This window comes from Orbicella franksi, chromosome 8, assembly GCF_964199315.1.
Source record: "Orbicella franksi chromosome 8, jaOrbFran1.1, whole genome shotgun sequence".
In the NCBI taxonomy this organism is placed as follows: Eukaryota; Metazoa; Cnidaria; class Anthozoa; order Scleractinia; family Merulinidae; genus Orbicella; species Orbicella franksi.
This window is the reverse complement of record NC_138152.1, coordinates 2,029,472-2,050,194: the sequence shown is the minus strand read 5'-3', so window position 1 is coordinate 2,050,194 and position 20,723 is coordinate 2,029,472. Positions and strand designations below refer to the sequence as shown.

At 39.1% G+C, this 20,723-nt stretch overlaps 2 protein-coding genes across 5 annotated transcripts; both read left to right on the top strand.

Annotated features, from left to right (window-relative positions):
- The first annotated feature begins 221 nt into the window (after positions 1-221).
- On the top strand, positions 222-9,309 carry LOC145496215 (uromodulin-like). Of its 3 annotated transcripts, none has more exons than XM_081475893.1 (6): positions 222-2,115; positions 4,771-5,096; positions 5,448-5,597; positions 6,269-6,391; positions 6,900-7,034; positions 7,802-9,309. In XM_081475893.1, exons 2-6 carry the CDS (start codon positions 4,784-4,786, stop codon positions 8,167-8,169), a joined length of 1,089 nt encoding a protein of 362 aa, XP_081332019.1. In that variant the 5' UTR covers positions 222-2,115; positions 4,771-4,783; the 3' UTR covers positions 8,170-9,309. The 3 variants fall into 3 exon arrangements, with proteins under 3 accessions (XP_081332019.1, XP_081332018.1, XP_081332016.1); XM_081475892.1 differs by having other exon boundaries at positions 222-2,138; XM_081475890.1 differs by lacking the exon at positions 222-2,115 and having other exon boundaries at positions 4,096-5,096.
- Positions 9,310-11,709: 2,400 nt separating this feature from the next.
- On the top strand, positions 11,710-20,318 carry LOC145496202 (uromodulin-like). 2 transcript variants are annotated; one of them, XM_081475867.1, is made up of 6 exons: positions 11,710-12,247; positions 15,198-15,539; positions 15,888-16,037; positions 16,507-16,629; positions 17,124-17,258; positions 18,025-20,318. In XM_081475867.1, the coding sequence occupies exons 2-6, from the start codon at positions 15,230-15,232 to the stop codon at positions 18,390-18,392; spliced, it is 1,086 nt and encodes a 361-aa protein (XP_081331993.1). In that variant the 5' UTR covers positions 11,710-12,247; positions 15,198-15,229; the 3' UTR covers positions 18,393-20,318. The 2 variants fall into 2 exon arrangements, with proteins under 2 accessions (XP_081331993.1, XP_081331992.1); XM_081475866.1 differs by lacking the exon at positions 11,710-12,247 and having other exon boundaries at positions 14,900-15,539.
- Positions 20,319-20,723: the final 405 nt, after the last annotated feature.

The window sequence follows — 20,723 nt, the reverse complement described above, 5'->3', positions numbered from 1 at the left end:
AACTCGTGTGGAGTTCACAGCTGGCTAGGAACATTTGTTTAGGTTTAAGAATATCGGTCATTACACGAGTAGTTTGTAGGGAAGATTGCTTATGATGACAATAAACTCGTTGCGTATTGAGACAAGCGAGTTAAAAGAGTCTCCTTAATACAGGCGCGGTGGCCTCATGGCTAGTGCGCTCGACTCCGGATCGAGTGGTCTGGGTTCAAGCCCTGGCTGGGGACATTGTGTTGTGTTCTTGGGCAAGACATTTTACTCTCACAGTGCCTCTCTCCACCCAGGTGTATAAATGGGTACCGGCGAATTTAATGCTGGTGGGTAACCCTTCGATGGAATAGCGTCCCATCCAGGGGGGAGTAGAAGTACTCCTAGCCGCTTCATGCTTCAGAAACCAGCATAAGCTCCGGCCTGATGGGCCACTTGGCTCATATGTAGACTTAACCCTATCCTTCCCTTAATTTAATACAGAATGGTTTTTGTCCCTATGCTCTGGCAAGTGCTTGTATTTCAATACTGGTTACTGGACATCGTTGAGGCCCCAACATAGGTTTCGCGGGATACGGGATGACTGGTCATTTAATGACGGGATACGGGTTAAAATTATTTTGGCGTAAGCGGGAGTTTCTCATTTGCGGGATAGTTTAAAAATTGACGGCGGGATGCGGGATGAAAAACAGGTTACGGACGTTTCACGGAGAACTGCGACTCTGACCAGGCGGGATCGGCATAACTGACTGGGGCGAGATTGAGCCAAAAATAGTGGTGGGATGCGGGATTGAAAAACACCATAAGTTGGAACCTCATCGTTGGATCTTATCTGATATGAATGGAAAGTCAACGCTATGCTTCTAAAGCAAGATTTCATAGGAAATAAACGCTAGGTAGTGCGTGAGCTTTGAGTCATTTCATGTCAACCGATGGCCATTTTCTATTTTTACACCACGTCTAGCCAAAGTAATTGAATCTGCCGCCAGATTTTCCATGAAAATGGAAAATCTAATAGAAAATACCACTCACCGCACGGAAAAGCCAGCTCCGTTACCCCTCCCTACCAAAATATCGAGGAAAATTATTTGATCCGACCATGCCATCCATCTCTAAATCGCACTCAAGAGTTGTCCTGCTTCGGCTTAAAGTTAAAGTATTTCCCAACCAACTAAAATATACGGAAATTTGTGTGGCGCCTCGATGGAGTGATTGTACTTAAAATAAAGAAAACAAAAACAGCAAAACAAACGAACAATAACACTTAGCCAGCATATATATTCCTATTTCCATTCGTTGGGGAACTGGAACTTAGTCTGGTTATTCGGTTCGACAGGTGTTGATGAGTCGGTGGCGGACATATTGCATTTTGTTCCTTTAATGGCGGGCAAACATCAAACATCAGGATGGCACTGGAACTGCACTGAAGGTGACACACACTTTACGCTGCCATCTGATCCTGAACTGTAAAAGGATGCGTAAATTGTCTTTATGAACAGCTTGACAAACTAAACAAGGTCCCACAAGTGTCTACTCGCCCCAGATTTCCTTCCCTTTCTAAAGTGGCTAATAGGCCACGTTCGATATATCAATATTCTAACATGGCTCCGAGGCTTTCAGGACAAACTTCTATATTTGGTGTTGTTTTCTTGGAAATTGAGAGACAAAAGAAACTTAAAAAATTTACAATTTTGGCCCGAAAGCCTCGGAGCCATGTTAGAATATTGATTTATTGAACGTGGCCTATTGCCAAAATGAATTGTTATATTGTTTAAACATTTGACGTAACTTTTAATAACTTGTACTTTCCATGTAAACATACAGGCTCTAATTTAATTTAGCTGTGAATGAACGCAAACAGATATCTAAGAACAACTGATCGAGTTTCTTGTTATCTCACTGTTTCTTATATTAGTTTGCCACAAGGTTTCTGCCTGTTCAAATGACGAATGTTTTTTCTTCCTGCTCTGTTTGAATAACAGTCACTGAATTTAATTAGTTGAATTGAAAGACAATTTTCACTGCGTCCTAATGCAACCTTTCCGCAGAACGACCGAGAAGAAAATATGAGAGGCCTTCCATTTAACTTGAAGAACATTAAACAAGACTTCCACTCATAGCAGCGACAATGTAAGGCAATTAATTTTGATCAGGTAGGCAGTCCTGATATATCCATAATGTTGTATGGGTTTGATAGTTGGACAAGATGCTTCATTGCTAAAGACTACGCACAACTCCCTATTCAGTACCTGTTAAGTGAATACACGGCTGGCTTGATAGATATTGCACCAATGGTCGAACCTTCAAATAAAGGAACATTATTTCCACATACTTTTAATAGTAAATTAATCCACTGTAGGAGACCGATTCTAAACTCAGTCAGCCGAGGATTTTCAAATAAGAGATTCAGTTATTAATTCATGCAGTTCTGTTTTTAAATATTACCAACATATCTTTAATTAATAAGGGATGACACATGCGGTGAAACAACGTTTAATGCCCTGAATGCTCCGTGCACCCTGCAGACACCTCACAGCAATCCGACCATTGCATCGATTGAACTGTAAAGTGCCATTGGAACAAAATAGTCACGTGGGGTAGTGTCATTAAAATTGACTGATTTGGAATACTCTAAAGGCAGAGTAAGATCGTGATTAATAATACAACTGAGCGTTACGTATATACGTCAGTCGCGAACACACTTACATTTCAATTAGGACTTAGCTCGACCAAAAATTATCAGTCTCACAGAAAGCGGAAAACCTGAACGAAAAATACGGGAAAGGTATGTAAATTTAGCAGTTTACATTGTCTAACAGTTTTCTATTTGAAATTACTGACATATTGAAGCAACAGTGAAAAAAAATTGTTCTACATAATGGCGTGAATCTCATTTTCATTCTTAGTTTTGAAATATTTATACGTTTTGTCAAATTTAGAAGCATGAGCCATGTCCACAATTTCCTGTTCCATGCTTGGTAGAAACAAATTTTTAACTTCTGTTAAACACGAATTTGCTTTTATTTTGATAGCGTTAGATATTGTTTATCTATAATTTTGCAGCTGCTGGGCTGCTTAGGAAATTTTACACGCACAAGAAAAACGCTGATTTGGGGAACCTTTTTTTACTGCTTCGAAATCTACAACCGTCTTTTTTGTCAAGAGTTGTGGCATAAGCAGCAAAATCCAGCCTTCTAAACGAAACTTAAATTTTATGAAATAATTCAAAATTATTTAAAATTTATTTAACATTAAAACAACACACATTCTAACTTTCCATTAATCTAGACTAAATCAGTAAACAGGAGCAGAACAGAGCAGGAAACCAATTAATATATTCTTAAAATAAATCACACAATTTCTAGTTAGCCGTGTTTTGCAAGCGTGATATTATTCGTCTACATTATAAAATATATGACGAGGCTTAACTGTTACGAAGGACTCTGGTCCTTGAAGAGCACTTAAGAAATGCAGCTAATTGCACTGACACAGTTCTCTGTGGCTTGTAGTTTTCAATTTTCCATTGTATTTTTTATAATACATCGCTTTAGCTTAATTCTACAGCATTTGCGAAACAAAAGATAACATATTCAACGGGTTTAAAACTAAGCTAAGATTCTTAAACTGAAGTCTCAGTGAAAGAGAGCGTTGCCCGAAAATAGTCAGTAAAGTAAAGTTCGTAATGGCTCGAATATTGATTGCATGTTGTTTAGAACAAAAATGTCGAGAATTTGTCTCCCTCTTGAACATGTAGGTGTATATAAAAACAATGCTACATAAGATTAAATTGCTTGTGGGAATCTACTATTAATATATAGGCCACGTCCGATATTTCTTGTATTTTAGCATGCCTCCGGGGCTTTCAGGACTATCTTCTATATTTGGTGTTGTTTTCTTTATATCCAAGCCTCATAGAGAGATAAATGAAAAGAAAATTGAAAAATTTACAATTTTGACTCAAAGCCTCGGAGTCATGTTAGAGTATTGACATATCGAACACAGCCTATCATCTTACGTGAACGCAAGACGATAAATCACTAGCTACCTAATTGCCACTGGTTTTGGCGTGTAGTTGATTAAAATTTCTTTATTTGCGCAATTTTGTAGAAAATGAAGGTCTCGAACGTGTTTAATTTTTCAAAAATATTGCCATGTTAAAGTATGATAATAGTTAGTATTAGGTAAAGGTAAAGTATGCATAGGAGCCTAGTGGCCCACCAGGCCGGCGCTTATTCCGGTTTCCTTAGCATGTAGCGACTAGGAGTATTTCTACTCCCCCCTGGATGGGATGCTATTCCATTGCAGGGTTACCCCCAGCATTAAATTCGCCGGTACCCATTTATACACGTGGGTGGAGAGAGGCACTGTGCAAGTAAGGTGTCCTGCCCAAGAATACAACACAACGTCCCCGGCCAGGGCGGAGAACCCGGACCGCTCGATCCAAAGACGAGCGCACTAACCATAAGGCCACTGCGCCAGATCTATCATCCCATATCCAAGACAACCTGGTGGAATAATTGTCGAAAAACAATTATTGGGGTCGTTTTTAATAAAACAATTATTCCACTCACGCTTGCTAGATATAAGGTGATGGTGTGTAGCGCCTCGTTGGCTATCTATCATTCCATATCCAAGGCACTCTCGTGGAGTTATTGTTAAAAAAACTTAAGGAAAATTTAAACAGACAAATTAAAAGACCTTTTATGGGTTATAAACAACAACATGAAGTTCACCTCTGAGGGTTCACACTCCAATGTACAATATTTATTCTTTTATCACGTTCAGATATTCTTTGAGTATGAATCTAAATCTGGCCATCACGCTACTTGCAATCATGATATGCCGGGTGTTTTGTAAGCTTGACCCTGCACAGTGTAGAAGCGAATATTCCATCCGCGGTAGGATGCTAAAAGGACACACCTTCATGGAGACGACGACCACAAACTGGCTTAAGTGTGTAGACAAGTGTAACGATGACGTCAGATGTCAAAGCTTCAACTACGTCATCACCCGAGGCATATGTGAATTGAACGACCGCACCAAAGAGGCCAGACCTGGGGATTTTGTTGCAGACAGCGAACGGGTGTATCTCAAACGACTGAGTAAAAGAGGTAATTTCAGCGTCAAGCTCTATCCTTTGTTAGAAGAGCATAAACCCTTTACATAATGGCGCAGTAACAATAGTTATACACCTTAAGCCTCATATTTATGTGAAAAATCCTTTGTTTGGAAACATACTTACGCGGTTAAGGATGTACAAGGTAGTGTTATTCAAATGTAGGCGCCATTTGTGCAAAGGGTTTATTCATTTCTTATACAAACATGTCGAGGATTACTCAGCATTCCGATGACTGTCGACATAGCTCGCCGGTTGGTTTTTCAAGAAAACTGACTGAAAAACAATGTGATGTTTCGTTATGAGATCGGAGGGCTGAATCAATAACCTTTCTTTTTTCTTTTAGTTGCACTTGGATCCATTGCGGAGTTGCCAGCTGAATCGTGCGCCGAAATCAAGGCGAGTGAAGGAGAAGATGCAGTCAGCGGTAATTACTGGTTCAGTTCAATTAAACCTGGCAAGGTAGTCTTGGCTCCATGTAACATGTCTACGGAAGGTAAATAGACGTTAATTCTTTCAACAAGTACCCTCTTCCCGCTATCAAACACCTTGAATTCCGAGTTGTTCCTATCATGAGCGGCTGTACATTGTACTAAGTACTTCATATCGGTGTTTTTCCCTTTTTCTTTCAGGTAGTCTGCCTTGCATGGAAATTAATATCTCTTTTGCTAACTGTCCTTATGGCACCTTTCCGTCTTTTTTTCTTATTGTATAGTATGTTATCTAGTGCTTTGTATTACTTTGAACCATAAATTGCAGTAAAAAACATCGCGCGCTACATCAAACTTTTGGGTACAATTTCACATTTCCTGGTCCATTATAGTTGACTGCGAGTAATCCAAACCGTTCTTGTTCGTTTCAACGTTAAGTCGTTCTTCAAGCAAGAATTATTTTAAGAATCAGAGACCACGAGGCTTTAACTTAAGGTTCGGTCTTAGCGTGCGATATCCGTCTGAGTAATTTAATTTTCTTGTTCGGTGTGAAGTAGAGTTCACAAGCAGGAATAACAATTACAATTCTATAGAAACAAGCATTACGCCAGGTGAAATCCTGCCTTCCTTTTGTTTTGTTTTATTTTAAGAAGGATCAACAGCAGATTCACGTCAACCGCCCAATGGTTCTGTCAGTGATCGATATTCCATGATATTTTTACAACCTTTTGTTTAGACGTAGACGAGTGCAATGCTTCTGTTCCTGTCTGTGACATCAATGCCGAGTGTATCAACATCATTGGTTCATTTATTTGTGCCTGCAAAACTGGTTTCTTTGGGGATGGATTCAGCTGTTCTGGTAAAAAAATTTTCCCGTATTTTCTTGAATAACGTATAATAATTGTGAATCTCAATAATCATTTCTTTTCTGGCCTATAACGGTGTGCTCACTATTCCAAACTAAGTGTGACTTTTTTGAGACTAACTAATCCCTTTTCATGCATATGGCAAATTTTGCACCCAGCCTCAATTTAAAACTGAGGTAAAAGACAACATTTATACACTGTGTAATTTTTTTTAGAAGACTCTCTAGTAGTATTAACGTTCAAATAAGGGTACCTGTAATCAGGAGTTGACATTGGTTTGAAATTTATGCAACTGTGTGTCGCTGACTCTTTTTATTGAGGTATTTTTGCCGATATACAGCTCCACAAAAAAAACAACAAAAAAAACAACAAAACAAAAACAATATAGGGGTCTGAAGACTAAACGAATGACTGTCCCGGAACCTTAGCTTTATACATGCATTCGGCTGAGTGATTTAGTTATTTCAGATATTTATCATCCACCGTCTTTACTTTTCGCAGATATAGATGAGTGCGCCAGCGGTGCTAACGGCTGCATCAGCGGTAAAGCTACATGTTCAAATACAGCTGGATCGTACAATTGTACCTGTAACCATGGTTACACAGGAGATGGCAAAACCAGTTGTTTGTCTCAAGGTAAGTAATGGCACTTGTAGTGGACAGTACTGGTTAAGGAGGAGTCAGAGCCACCTTAAATTTTCGAACTTTTAAGATTTTTAGTGATTATCCAAGCAATGAAGTTCTTCTTGGATTACTCGCTATATGTGTTAAAGGAAATCTTGGATGAAAAGCAGTTCAAGTTCCAAAGTATACCTAATGGGGTTTTAACTTGTTATCTCTGTAATTGGTTCGAATACGAAGTTTTGGTTTTCAGTTTAAATCGCCTGGGCGTCGCCATGTTTAATTCATGGTAATTTATGACGTCACTGCGCCGTCAGAGATCTCAATATGGTTTCTACAGGAGGTGATTTTTCGTTGGAACTGTACACACTCATCTGGAATATGAATTATAAACGATTAAAAGCACTTTTATATCTCTAGATTCACCCAATGCTGTATTTAGAAAACGTCCAGCCACGAAATGACGTCTTAATTTCCCATCAAGCAGTGCAAAACTAAAAATGGGGGCGCGGGAGAAATTTGAAAACCTAAAATAGCAGAGGAGTAACGCCCAGCATTCAAAACAGGCAAAGAATTATCGACTGAAAATCGCTGAAACAGTTAAACACACACACTAACTTGTGATTTCGAACAGAACTGTTGTTCAACCAAGATTACCTTTCAATCTAAACTGCTGAGGTAGGCTTAGCTATGAGTAGGCTCCAAATGTCTTAAGACTTAACAATAGCCCCTAAAATCCTAGAGTGCAACTGCACGTAACAACACAAATTTCTTTTTGCTAGAATGTCAGAAATATCAAAACTTGACAAATGGAGACAGGAAAAACACATCCGGTGCAGTACCGTTGACTTGTGATAACACACTCGGGCCAGGTTGGTTTCGTTTCCAAGGAGCCGCCGGAACTAAAATGGCTACCACCTGCGTGCCTACACATCACTGTGGGACCCATTCCACCGGCTGGTTAAACGGTGCTCATCCTACAGTTGCAGAGGGTCAAGTCACCAGACAGGTCTGCTTTAATTGGAATTCAAACTGTTGTACTTGGTCCATCAATATCCAAGTGCAAAGCTGCGGCGATTTCTTCATTTATTACATCAATGGAACACCCTCAGTACACCCTTGTCATCTGCGCTACTGTGGCGCTGATTGAAACAAGTATTTAATCCAGTGATGGTTGCAAGCAAAACTCCTCTATTTATAGGCTGTACATAGTGATTTTAATTAATTTCCTTTTGCGTTTATGTCGAGGGCCATTAGTTTATCAGTTTTGACTGTCAAAAGTTACCCTCTCCAATAAAGTCTACTATTAAAGTCTACCATTAAATGACAATTCAATTTTACGAAATATATATTCCCTTAAGTGCGTCTTGAAAAATTCATTCTTAATTTCCCTGTTGCTAACGATTTCAGTCCTAGAGTCTTCTAAATACTTGTAATTTCTTTTAACTTTTTCATCAAGTAGTTATTTCTGCATAAAATGGCACTGTGAGTCTAATAGTACAAAAAGAGACAAACAAATAAGAACAGTGGCGTGGAGGAGCAAGAGATTCCATTAAACTTATATGTGATCAGGAATCCACGTGTTGAATGCAAGATTATTGGATTAATTCATATGGATTAGTGTATTTTAAGTTATTTGGGATAAAAAATCTGTCAACTTAACTGCGTTTGACAGTTTTCTAATTAAAAGACTTTCAGATCGGAGTGCAATTAAAAGATCTCAGGGAGGAAGTGCGAATCAACACGATACAGACGTGCTCGCAAACACACCTCGGACCTTCAAAGAAAAGATCCGGGGGGTCACTCCCAGAAAATTGGACGGGGATGTGCCGCCTGCTTCCCAAAACTCTTACCCTATTTATGACCAAAATCTGTGATTTTCCTTACCTTATTTATGACCTGTAAAAGCATAATGTCAAAATTGATACCCTATTTATGACCAAAACGGCTGAAAAAGCACATCCTTTGGGGCCGCGCACACCTATATAGCCCATATAAGAGAGCACCCTTTCGATAAAAAGACCGGCTGCCAGTGGTCAAAAATGACTTAGTTTTGTTTTTCTTCGCTCCATTTGATTATTAATTAATGTAAATTTATTTCGCTATGCTCTAACAGAACGAAATCCCAGAGGGGGGTTGTATCAACCCCCCACCCCATTGGGGGTATGAGTTAGCTTGTACGTCCGAGGGTTAAACATGAAACAGACTAATCTCGTTAGCTAACGATACATGTTTAGTGTAGTAAGGCAAAGGTATGTGTATCAAGTTAAGAAAATATTGTTGTAAGTTCTAAAAATTCGTCTCATTTTACACTTGATCGAGATTGACTTTCTGACAAAATATCTCGTGGAGAATGCTGAAAATATCATTTCCAAGACTCTCGATCTTAAACTTTTCCCCAGACCACCATAGAGAAATGCGCCTCCGGTGCCGGTTTCCTTGACCCCCCATTACAAGAAACCTAGTGGTCGGACGGAACGACAACCAAAGCAAATGCAACTCGAATACAACTCGAAAACAGCGTACGACTCGAATACGACTCGAATACAACTGACACTAGATCGCTCGATAACACGAATCGATGAATAAATATGCTAATCACACAAAACTGTCACGAAAATGTTTGACGAATTTATTAGTCTTCTGAAACGTAAATAATGTCTTCCGCAAACCTAGCCGCAGCCTTGCTTGAAGTGAAGGACACTCGAAAGACTTGTAATCAGGACAAAGCTAAGTATCAAATTGTGATTTGGTAGGCAGCCCTGATATTTAGTTTCATTTTAATATTTGGAAAAAGTGCTCCGTTGCTGTCTCCATTCTCCAGCCAGTCTCGACCACAGAGTCTCCCAGATCGGTGACCGTCGTCTTCTTGGAAAACTAAGAAAACTTATTATTCTTAGCGATTTTTACTTTCTATTACTTTCTTAAATGCACATTTTTAATTATTAAGATTAGTACAGCTCATTTTGGCGAATTGTACAACGCCTAGAGCAGGCATGGATAGGCGCTATATAAATATTTATTTGATTGATTTGATTGATTTGATTGGTGACCCAACCGCTGACCGAGCCGGGAGACTCTGGGCTCGAGATTGATCTCCAGCTCGTGGAAAGAAAAATAAGAGGGCCATCTTGGCTGACGTCATTGTTCGTATTTTGCCTCATTAGCATAAGACTTTGCGTATGGTGCACCTCATGTTAAATATAAATTGACTCCAAACAGTTAATGAACTAGAAAAACTGGTCCAATTTTCAGCTCTTTGGCTGTAATATTAAAGGAGATATTGGTCTTCAAAAACTGCGAAATTTCTGGGTGGCAAAAGCGCTAATGAGCGCATACTTCTTTTAAAAATTTTGAGTTGTTAAACGGCTCGCAAGGCACAAAAAATATCAAATACGTAAGGGTCAAATTTCTTAGGAAAGTTAATCGTGTTATGCCCTATCAATATTCGAAAATGATATTTTTGTAGGTTGGTCAGAAACTGTTCGCTTATACTAATGAGGGACATACTGTAAACAAAGATCCCTTTATGCCTATTACAACATACGCCCTCAGTAAATTAAATGTCAACAGCTACCTCAAGAAAGCTTGGCCAATGATAGAACTATCATGAACGACAACTAATTCGAGATAAAATTAATTAATGGGTACATTTATCGTGAGAGAATCCGAAACACAGAGACAGGATTGTTCATTAAGGACATTAAGAGTTCTTGTTTTATAGGTTCTTGCCTCATTGATTAGGCGAAGCTTTTTCACTGCTTTGAAGTGTAACTGTGTTTTTTGTATGGAATGAATGGTGTCACTAGCAACAAAATGCAGCTTTCCTAAACTAGATCTAAATTTTATATATAAAAAAACAAAAGATTAAAAAAACATTCAAACGACACAGTCTCCCTTTCCATAAAGTAAAAATTACTCACCTGCTCTAGTTCAATTTAAAATTAAACTAGGGCAGGTGAGCAATTCTTTATGGTTACATAACTTTCCAGTTAGGCACGTTTTTGCAAGCATAAAATCGTCTACATTATGAAATAATTGAGAAAGCTAAAAAACTGTTTAAAAAGGGTCTGGTCCTTGAAGAACACTTAAAACAACGAAGCAAATAGAACAACAAATTAGGGAAGAATAAAATGTAAGCAGCAATATAGTTTGGGTCTTTCAGTTAAAAATTGAAAACTTTGCCGCTGGCTCAAACGCCTGTCTGATTATTCCTTCTTCTCTCGCATCAGCAAAACAAAATGAGGTTTGTGGCATACCGTTCTTAGTTCTTGACAAGTTGTTGGCTTCTGAGAAAGTTTTAATTAAACTTAATTTTTTTATTTTCGAGGAGTGGTGACTTTCTTTCTGTACTTTCGGAGTGAGTTTGCGACTGAAGTAGTAATCAATTTTCCCTCCTGGCTCACCGGCCCTTTCCACACATTGCTGACGTTGCATCCATATCTAGTTTTTGTTATACTTCACTGTAGCTAATTAAGGATATTTTTTGTAGAAAAAGCATTTAAAACTTGCGATAAATTTGGAGACGAAAATGCGTTTTAAGTTATTTAACATTTTAGAAATTGCGTCACGTTGCTGGAAAATTATATTGGTTTGGCTAACCTAGTTTGTCAGTTTATAATATTAAAATTTTGTAAATGGCATCTAACAATGCTGTTTTGCTTTGCTTATATTGACAGCTGATAGTTCAGAGCAGTGGTGAATAAACTGTAATAAACGGCAATAAAAAACCGTTAGGCTGTAAAACTTCAAGTCTTAATTTCTTTCAGAATTCTCAATGTAAGCAAAGAAAGTTTGAGACGAAAAAGAACTACATATCCTTAATTAATTGATCAACCAGCAAGTTTCTAAGACAAATATAATCAACATCTAAGCGCTTGCTTGTCTTTTTTTTAGGAAATTAACATAGTTATCCATCAAACAGGTGAAAGTATTCAATAATAACCAGACTCTCTATTGTCTCTTCGTCTTTATAGAGAGGAAATCTATTCAGCCGCGGGACTGAAGCGCTTGCTTTCAAGGAGACCAGAACATGACAGGTAAACTGAGCCTAAATAACATATATTGTTGATACAAAAATTTCTGCCATTATAAATTAATCACTCTTTTTTTTGTTTGTTTGTTTTTTGGAAATATATATCTACAAGAGCCTTGAGCTGGTCGTCAATTTTTGGAGAGTTTACCAAGAGAGAAAGTCATAGTTTGCACAGAAAAGACAAGACCTTTTGGTAAGTCAACTTTCATTTTTTTCATTTACTGTGTAACTGTACTGTAGCTTTCACGAAAAAGTCGTTCTTACTTTCGATTCAGAGTTAATATTTCTAGCGGTACTGTTTCCTTAATGTTGCCTAACTATTTCGACTGTACACTTCAAAATGATGAATTTTCCTATTTGCAGAAGGCATCGCGAAATATTGTTCAAACTGATTTCGATTTTAACGCTTAAGTTATTTAAGAGCATTTTATAGCATGTTAGGTAATAAAGTATGATAAAATTCATCGAAGTAACTGTCTTAGGCTCCGTGCACACCACGCCAAAGGAATTTAAAAACGGAGGTTTCACTTTGAAAACCCATCAAATGTTCTTTGTCCACTCTACGTCGGAGAAATTTACAAACGCAAGAATCGCCTGTCGTGTTGGATTTGTGTTTGAGGAAAACTTGGTCAGGGAAATCAAATGATTATCGTGACGTCATCGTTTTCGAAAAGCTCCGTTTTCAAATTGTTTTCCGTCCACCTGAGTATTGTCAGGTTTGCGAGGTATACCGATCCTTTTTTGTGTACTCATTATTTCTGATCCCGTGGATCGAGACCCTGGCAAACATGTTATCAGTGTTAGAGAAATGCCTACTGAAAGAAAACTAAACTGCATAATTTATAAAATGCTTTTTCTTGGCAACAGAAAGCCCAAACCGCACAAACAATGCGACTCAATATTGGTACCAAACTATTTATTGCACATCAATATATAGGAAAGATCATATATTTGATACGCGGAGAAAGATATGAACACATAGATGATCATCTCAGTTATATACCCAACTTAAGCAGCTGTGAAATTAGAGCCTGAAAAAAATTCAGGACTGAACGGGATTCGAACCCATGACCTCGGTGGTACCGGTGAAGCGCTCTACCAACTGAGTTATCAAGCCAACTGAGAGCTAGATTACGAGTAGTCCCTCTTTCGCTTGGTCCGTCGTGCATGACGCGAGAAAAAACCGCGAGAAAAAAATGGCCGCGCGAAATCCTGGGGGCGAGGACCGCCTAAACCAGGGAGTTTAAATTATGCGTTACTCTCACAACGAAAAAATATGATTGGTTTATGTTAGGAGCGTTGACAACTTGTTGTCAACATTCGAGATACGTGTGATGTTTTGTAGGCCGGAATGTTTATCTCGCTTTCCGACAGTAGAAAGCTTTGGAACCAGGGCAAATCGACGCGTTGGAACCGCACTTCGCAAGCCGTGATGTTCTTGCGATTCTGTCAACAGCCTTTGGAGAAATTTTAATTTATCAAGTATTTTGTTTTTTGCCAAGCTTTCCCCCGCGAACCCGATTGCGAGCGTGTTAGTGATTTCGCCGCTCAACAGCATCAATGAGCTTAGCCTTGCTGCCGTCCATTTGAAAGATTGAACCGGACTTTCACTCGAAATTAGACATTCACCTGAAACTTTCCGCGACTGTCGGCAAACATTTCACCGCAGTTGGATGATCTCCTATGTGAAATACATAATGTAAATTCTCGGTTGAAACTGTGCGTTTGAAATTTTCGCAGTAACGTTTAGCTTTACACCTAGAGACGCAGCAAAAATCGTTTCAAGACGACTCCTTCGCCGTCTTCCTTTTAAAACTTCTTTGGCAGTTTCGCTTAACGAACACTGGACAAAGATATACTTCTCACGGCATATTTTTGCCTCGCTACTTGAAGAGTAGAGTAGAGCAATTTCATTCAGGATATCTCCGGGGGTTATTGACAACAGGCGATAATAAGAGGACGTCAAGATGAGAAATCCTACACCGAAAAATCGCTCGGCCGTGAAATGTCAAACTCCCTGGTTTAGGCGGTAGTCCCTCCTTTCGCGCGCTCCTCGCCCCCCAAGATTTCGTTCAGGCATTTTTTCGCGCGGTCATTTTTTTTCGCAGTTTTCTTTCCCGCCACGCAGGACGGACTAAGCGAAAGAGGGGCTACTCGTAGTCTGACTGAGAGCTGGTTACATTGTTAGTTCGTAATATACCCGTAGATGGTGAAGAATGCCACAGCTGTTTAAGTTGCGCATATAGCTGCGACACAGGGGACCCGAACACTATATCACCAGGAAAAATAAATGTGCTATTATTTACCTGTGTTCCTGTGTCTTTTTGAGTCTTTTAGAAGAGATTTGAATGAAGCGAAGGCGGTTTACATTTCTGAATATTATCTCGCCTGCCGCTTTGTAATTATGACGCTCCGGTTACATCTCAAGTTTATATACTTTCCACAGTTCAAATATATGATCTTTCATCTATTAATGCGCATTCTTGACCATCTACGGGTATATTACGAACTAACCATGTGACCAGCTCCCAGTTGGCTTGATAGCTTAAGGTATCACAGAGGTCATTGGTTCGAATCCCGTTCAGGCCTGATTTTTTTTCGGGCTTTAAAATCAATTTCACAGCTTCTTAAGATGTCTATATAACTGCGATGATCATCTATGTCTTTATAATTATCTTTCTCCGCAGTTCAAATATATGATCTTTTAGGCCTGCATTTGTTTGTTTGTTTGTTTTTTTTCAGGCTCTAATTTGACAGCTGCTTAAGCTGTGTATATAACTGCGATGGTCATCTATATCTTCAAAGTATTTATTGAACATTATCAAAGTAGAGTACAGCTGTTAGACTTCTTTTGATGTCGAGTTTGATAGTCATACTGACTATGAACAGCGCTAATCACGTTTCCAGATCTCTGCGGGCGAAGCCAAAGACGAGCGGAGTACCCACAAGAGGTCTGGGAACGAGATTAGAACGGCGCCATAACTTCCACACTTGCGCACCCTTTAGCGGCTTTAGCTTTCCAGCTTACACAATGGCTGGTCCGCATCCAACAGCTAATCTGCTATGTAGGATGTTTCTTATGATAAATCAGGTAAAACTTAATGGTTTGTTTTCCCTGTCGTACATGTGTTGTACGGATTCAGAACCTGGCCAGTGGCTTTGTATATCTTTAAAAATGAACCTGGTCATCAAGCTTCTTATGATCCCCATGATGTGTCAGATGCTTTGTGAACTCAACGCTGAACAGTGTAGAAGCGAATATTCCATCCGCGGCGTGGTGCTAAAAGGACACACCTTCATGGAGACGACGACCACAAACTGGCTTAAGTGTGTAGACAAGTGTAACGATGACGTCAGATGTCAAAGCTTCAACTACGTCATCACCCGAGGCATATGTGAATTGAACGACCGCACCAAAGAGGCCAGACCTGGGGATTTTGTTGCGGACAGCGAACGGGTGTATCTCAAACGACTGAGTAAAAGAGGTAATTTCAGCGTCAAGCTCTATCTTTTGTTAGAAGAGCATAAACCTTTACATAATGGCGCAAACACAATAGTTATACATCTTACGCCTCACATTTAAGTAAAAAATCCTTTGTTTGGAAACGTACGTACGCGGTTAAGGATGTACAAGGTAGTGTTATTCAAATGTAGGCGCCATTTGTGCAAAGGGTTTATTCATTTCTTATACAAACATGTCGAGGATTACTCAGCATTCCGATGACTGTCGACAGAGCTCGCCGGTTGGTTTTTCAAGAAACCTGACTGAAAAACAATGTAATGTTTCGTTATGAGATCGGAGCGCTGAAACAACAACCTTTGTTTTCTTTCAGTTGCACTTGGATCCATCGCGGAGTTGCCAGCTGAATCGTGCGCCGAAATCAAGGCGAGTGAAGGAGAAGATGCAGTCAGCGGTAATTACTGGTTCAGTTCAATTAAACCTGGCGAGGTAGTCTTGGCTCCATGTAACATGTCTACGGAAGGTAAACTATTTAGATGTTAATTCTTTCAACAAGTATCCCTTCCCGCTATATTATTGCGATAAGTGCAACATCGCGCGCTACATCAAACTTTTGCGTGCAATTTCACATTTCCTGGTCCACTATAGTTGACTGCGAGTAATCCAAACCGTTCTTGTTCGTTTTAACGTTAAGTCGTTCTTCAAGCAAGAATTATTTTAAGAACCAGAGACAACGAGGCTGTAACTTAAGGTTCGGTCTTAGCGTGCGATATCCGTCTGAGTAATTTAATTTTCTTGTTCGGTGTGAAGTAGAATTCACAAGCAGGAATAACAATTACAATTCTATAGAAACAAGCATTACGCCAGGTGAAATCCTGCCTTCCTTTTGTTTTGTTTTATTTTAAGAAGGATCAACAGCAGATTCACGTGACTCGCCCAATGGCTCTGTCGGTGATCGATATTTCATGATATTTTTACAACCTTTTGTTTAGACGTAGACGAGTGCAATGCTTCTGTTCCTGTCTGTGACATCAATGCCGAGTGTATCAACATCATTGGTTCATTTATTTGTGCCTGCAAAACTGGTTTCTCTGGGGATGGATTCAGCTGTTATGGTAAAAAAATTTTCCCGTATTTTCTTGAATAACGTATAATAATTGTGAATCTCAGGAATCGTTTCTTTTCTGGCCTATAACGGTGTGCTTACTATTCCAAACTAAGTATGACTTTTTTTGAGACTAACTAATCCCTTTTCATGCATATGGCAAATTTTGCACCCGGCCTCAATTTAAAACTGAGGTAAAAGACAACATTTATAGACTGTGTACAATTTTTTTGAAGACTCTCTAGTAGTATTAACATTCAAAAAAGAGTACCTGTAATCAGGAGTTGACATTGGTTTGAAATTTATGCAACTGTGTCGCTGACTCTTTTTATTGAGGTATTTTTGCCGATATACAGCTCCACCAAAAAAAAAAAAAAAAAAAAAAATATAGGGGTCTGAAGAGTAAACGAATGACTGTCCCGGAACCTTAGCTTTATACATGCATTCGGCTGAGTGATTAAGTTATTTAAGATATTTATCATCCACCGTCTTTCCTTTTTGCAGATATAGATGAGTGCGCCAGCGGTGCTAACGGCTGCATCAGCGGTAGAGCTACATGTTCAAATACAGCTGGATCGTACAATTGTACCTGTAACCATGGTTACACAGGAGATGGCAAAACCAGTTGTTTGTCTCAAGGTAAGTAATGGCACTTGTAGTGGATAGTACTAGTTAAGGAGGTGTCAGAGCCACCTTAAATTTTCGAACTTTTAAGATTTTTAGTGATTATCCAAGCAATGAAATTCTTCTTGTATTACTCGCTATATGTGTTAAAGGAAATCTTGGATGAAAAGCAGGTCAAGTTCCAAAGTATACCTAATGGTTATCTTTAACTGATCCTGGGGTTTTAACTTGATATCTCTGTAAGTGGCTCGAATACGAAGTTTTGGTGTTCAGTTTAAATCGCCTGGGCGTCGCCATGTTTAAGTCACTGCTCCGTCAGAGATCTCAATATGGTTTCTACAGGAAATGAGTTTTCGTTGTACATACTCATCTGAAATATGAATTATAAACGATTAAAAGCACTTTTATATCTCTAGATTCACGCAACGCTGTATTTAGAAAACGTCCAACCACGATATGACGTCTTAATTTCCCATCAAGCAGTGCAAAACTAAAAATGGGGGCACGGGAAAAATTTGAAAATCTAAACTGAAATAGCAGAGGCAAAACGCCAGCATTGAAAACAGGCAAAGAATTATCGACTGAAAATCGCTGAAACAGTTAAACACACACACTAACTTGTGATTTGAACAGAAATGTTGTTCATCCAAGATTCCCATAAAATCTAAACTGCTGAGGTAGGCTTAGCTATGAGTAGGCTCGAAATGTCTTAAGACTTAACAATAGCCCCTAAAATCCTAGAGTGCAACTGCACGTAACAACACAAATTTCTTTTTGCTAGAATGTCAGAAATATCAAAACTTGACAAATGGAGACAGGAAAAACACATACGGTGCAGTACCGTTGACTTGTGATAACACACTCGGGCCAGGTTGGTTTCGTTTCCAAGGAGCCGCCGGAACTAAAATGGCTACCACCTGCGTGCCTACACATCACTGTGGGACCCATTCCACCGGCTGGTTAAACGGTGCTCATCCTACAGTTGCAGAGGGTCAAGTCACCAGGCAGGTCTGCTTTAATTGGAATTCAAACTGTTGTACTTGGTCCATCAATATCCAAGTGCAAAGCTGCGGCGATTTCTTCATTTATAACATCAGTGGAACACCCTCAGTACACCCTTGTCATCTGCGCTACTGTGGCGCTGACTGAAACAAGTATTTAATCTAGTGATGGTTGCAAACAAAACTCCTCTATTTATAGGCTGTACATAGTGATTTTAATTAATTTCCTTTTGCGTTTATGTCGAGGGCCATTAGTTTATCAGTTTTGACTGTCAAAAGTTACCCTCTCCGATAAAGTCTACTATTAAAGTCTACCATTAAATGACAATTCAATTTACGAAATATATATTCCCTTAAGTGCGTCTTGAAAAATTCATTCTTAATTTCCCTGTTGCTAACGTTTTCAGTCCTAGAGTCTTCTAAATACTTGTAATTTCTTTTAACTTTTTCGTCAAGTAGTTATTTCTGCATAAAATGGCACTGTGAGTCTAATAGTACAAAAAGAGACAAGTAAAACAAGAACAGTGGCGAGGAGGAGCAAGAGATTCCATTAAACTTATATGTGTTATATGTGGAATCCACGTGTTGAATGCAAGATTATTGGATTAATTCATATGGATTAGTGTATTTTAAGTTATTTGGGATAAAAAATCTGTCAACTTAACTGCGTTTGACAGTTTTTTAATCAAAAGACTTTCAGATCGGAGTGCAATTAAAAGATCTCAGGGAGGAAGTGCGAATCGACACGATACAGACGTGCTCGCAAACACACCTCGGACCTTCAAAGAAAAGATCCGGGGGGTCACTCCCAGAAAATTGGGCGGGGATGTGCGGCCTGCTTCCCAAAACCCTTACCTTATTTATGACCAAAATCTGTGATTTTCCTTACCCTATTTATAACCTGTAAAAGCATAATGTCAAAATTGATACCCTATTTATGACCAAAACGGCTGAAAAAGCACATCCTTTGGGGCCGCGCACACCCATATAGCCCATATAAGAGAGCACCCTTTCGATAAAAAGACCGGCTGCCAGTAGTCAAAAATGACTTAGTTTTGTTTTTCTTCGCTCCATTGGATTATTAATTAATGTAAATTTATTTCGCTATGCTCTAACAGAACGAAATCCCAGAGGGGTTTGTATCAACCCCCCACCCCATTGGGGGTATGAGTTAGCTTGTACGTCCGAGGGTTAAACACGAAACAGACTAATCTCGTTAGCTAACGATACATGTTTAGTGTAGTAAGGCAAAGATACGTATATCAAATTTAGAAAATATTGTTGTAAGTTCTAAAAATTCGTCTCACGTAAATAATGTCTTCCGCGAACCTAGCTGCAGCCTTGCTTGAAGTGAAGGACACTCGAAAGACTTGCAATCAGGAGAAAGCTAAGTATTAAATTGTGATTTGGTAGGCAGCCCTGACATTTAGTTTCATTTTAATATTTGGAAAAAGTGCTCCGTTGCTGTCTCCATTCTCCAGCCAGTCTCGACCCCAGAGTCTCCCAGATCGGTGACCGTCGTCTTCTTGGCGATCCAACCGCTGACCGAGCCGGGAGACTCTGGGCTCGAGATTGATCTCCAACTCGCGGGAAAGAAAAATTAGAGGGCCATCTTGGCTGACGTCATTGTTCGTATTTTGCCTCATTAGCATAAGACTTTGCGTATGGTACACCTCATGTTAAATATAAATTGACTCCAAACAGTTAATGAACTAGAAAAACTGGTCCAATTTTCAGCTCTTTGGCTGTAATATTAAAGGAGATATTGGTTTTCAAAAACTGCGAAATTTCTGGGCGGCAAAAGCGCTAATGAGCGCATACTTCTTTTAAAAATTTTGAGTTGTTCAACGGCTCGCAGAGCACAAAAAATTTCAAATACGTAGGGGTCAAATTTCTTGGGAAAGTTAATCGTGTTATGACCTTTCAATATTCGAAAATGATATTTTTGAAGCTTGGTCAGAAACTGTTCGCTTATACTTATGAGGGACATACTGTAAACAAAGATCCCTTTATGCCTACTACAACATACGCTCTCAGTAAATTAAATGTCAACAGCTACCTCAAGAAAGTTTGGCCAATGATAGAACTATCATGAACGACAACTAATTCGAGATAAAATTAATTAATGGGTACTTTTATCGTGAGAGAATCCGAAACACAGAGACAGGATTGTTCATTAAGGACATTAAGAGTTCTTGTTTTATAGGTTCTTGCCTCATTGATTAGGCGAAGCTTTTTCACTGCTTTGATGTGTAACTGTGTTTTTGTATGGAATGAGTGGTGTCACTAGCAACAAAATGCAGCTTTCCAAAACTAGATCTAAATTTTATATGATAAAAACAAAAGATTCAAAAAACATTCAAACGACACACAGTCTCCCTTTCCATGAAGTAAAAATTACTCACCTGCTCTAGTTCAATTTAAAATTAAACTAGGGCAGGTGAGCAATTCTTTATGGTTACATAACTCACCAGTTAGG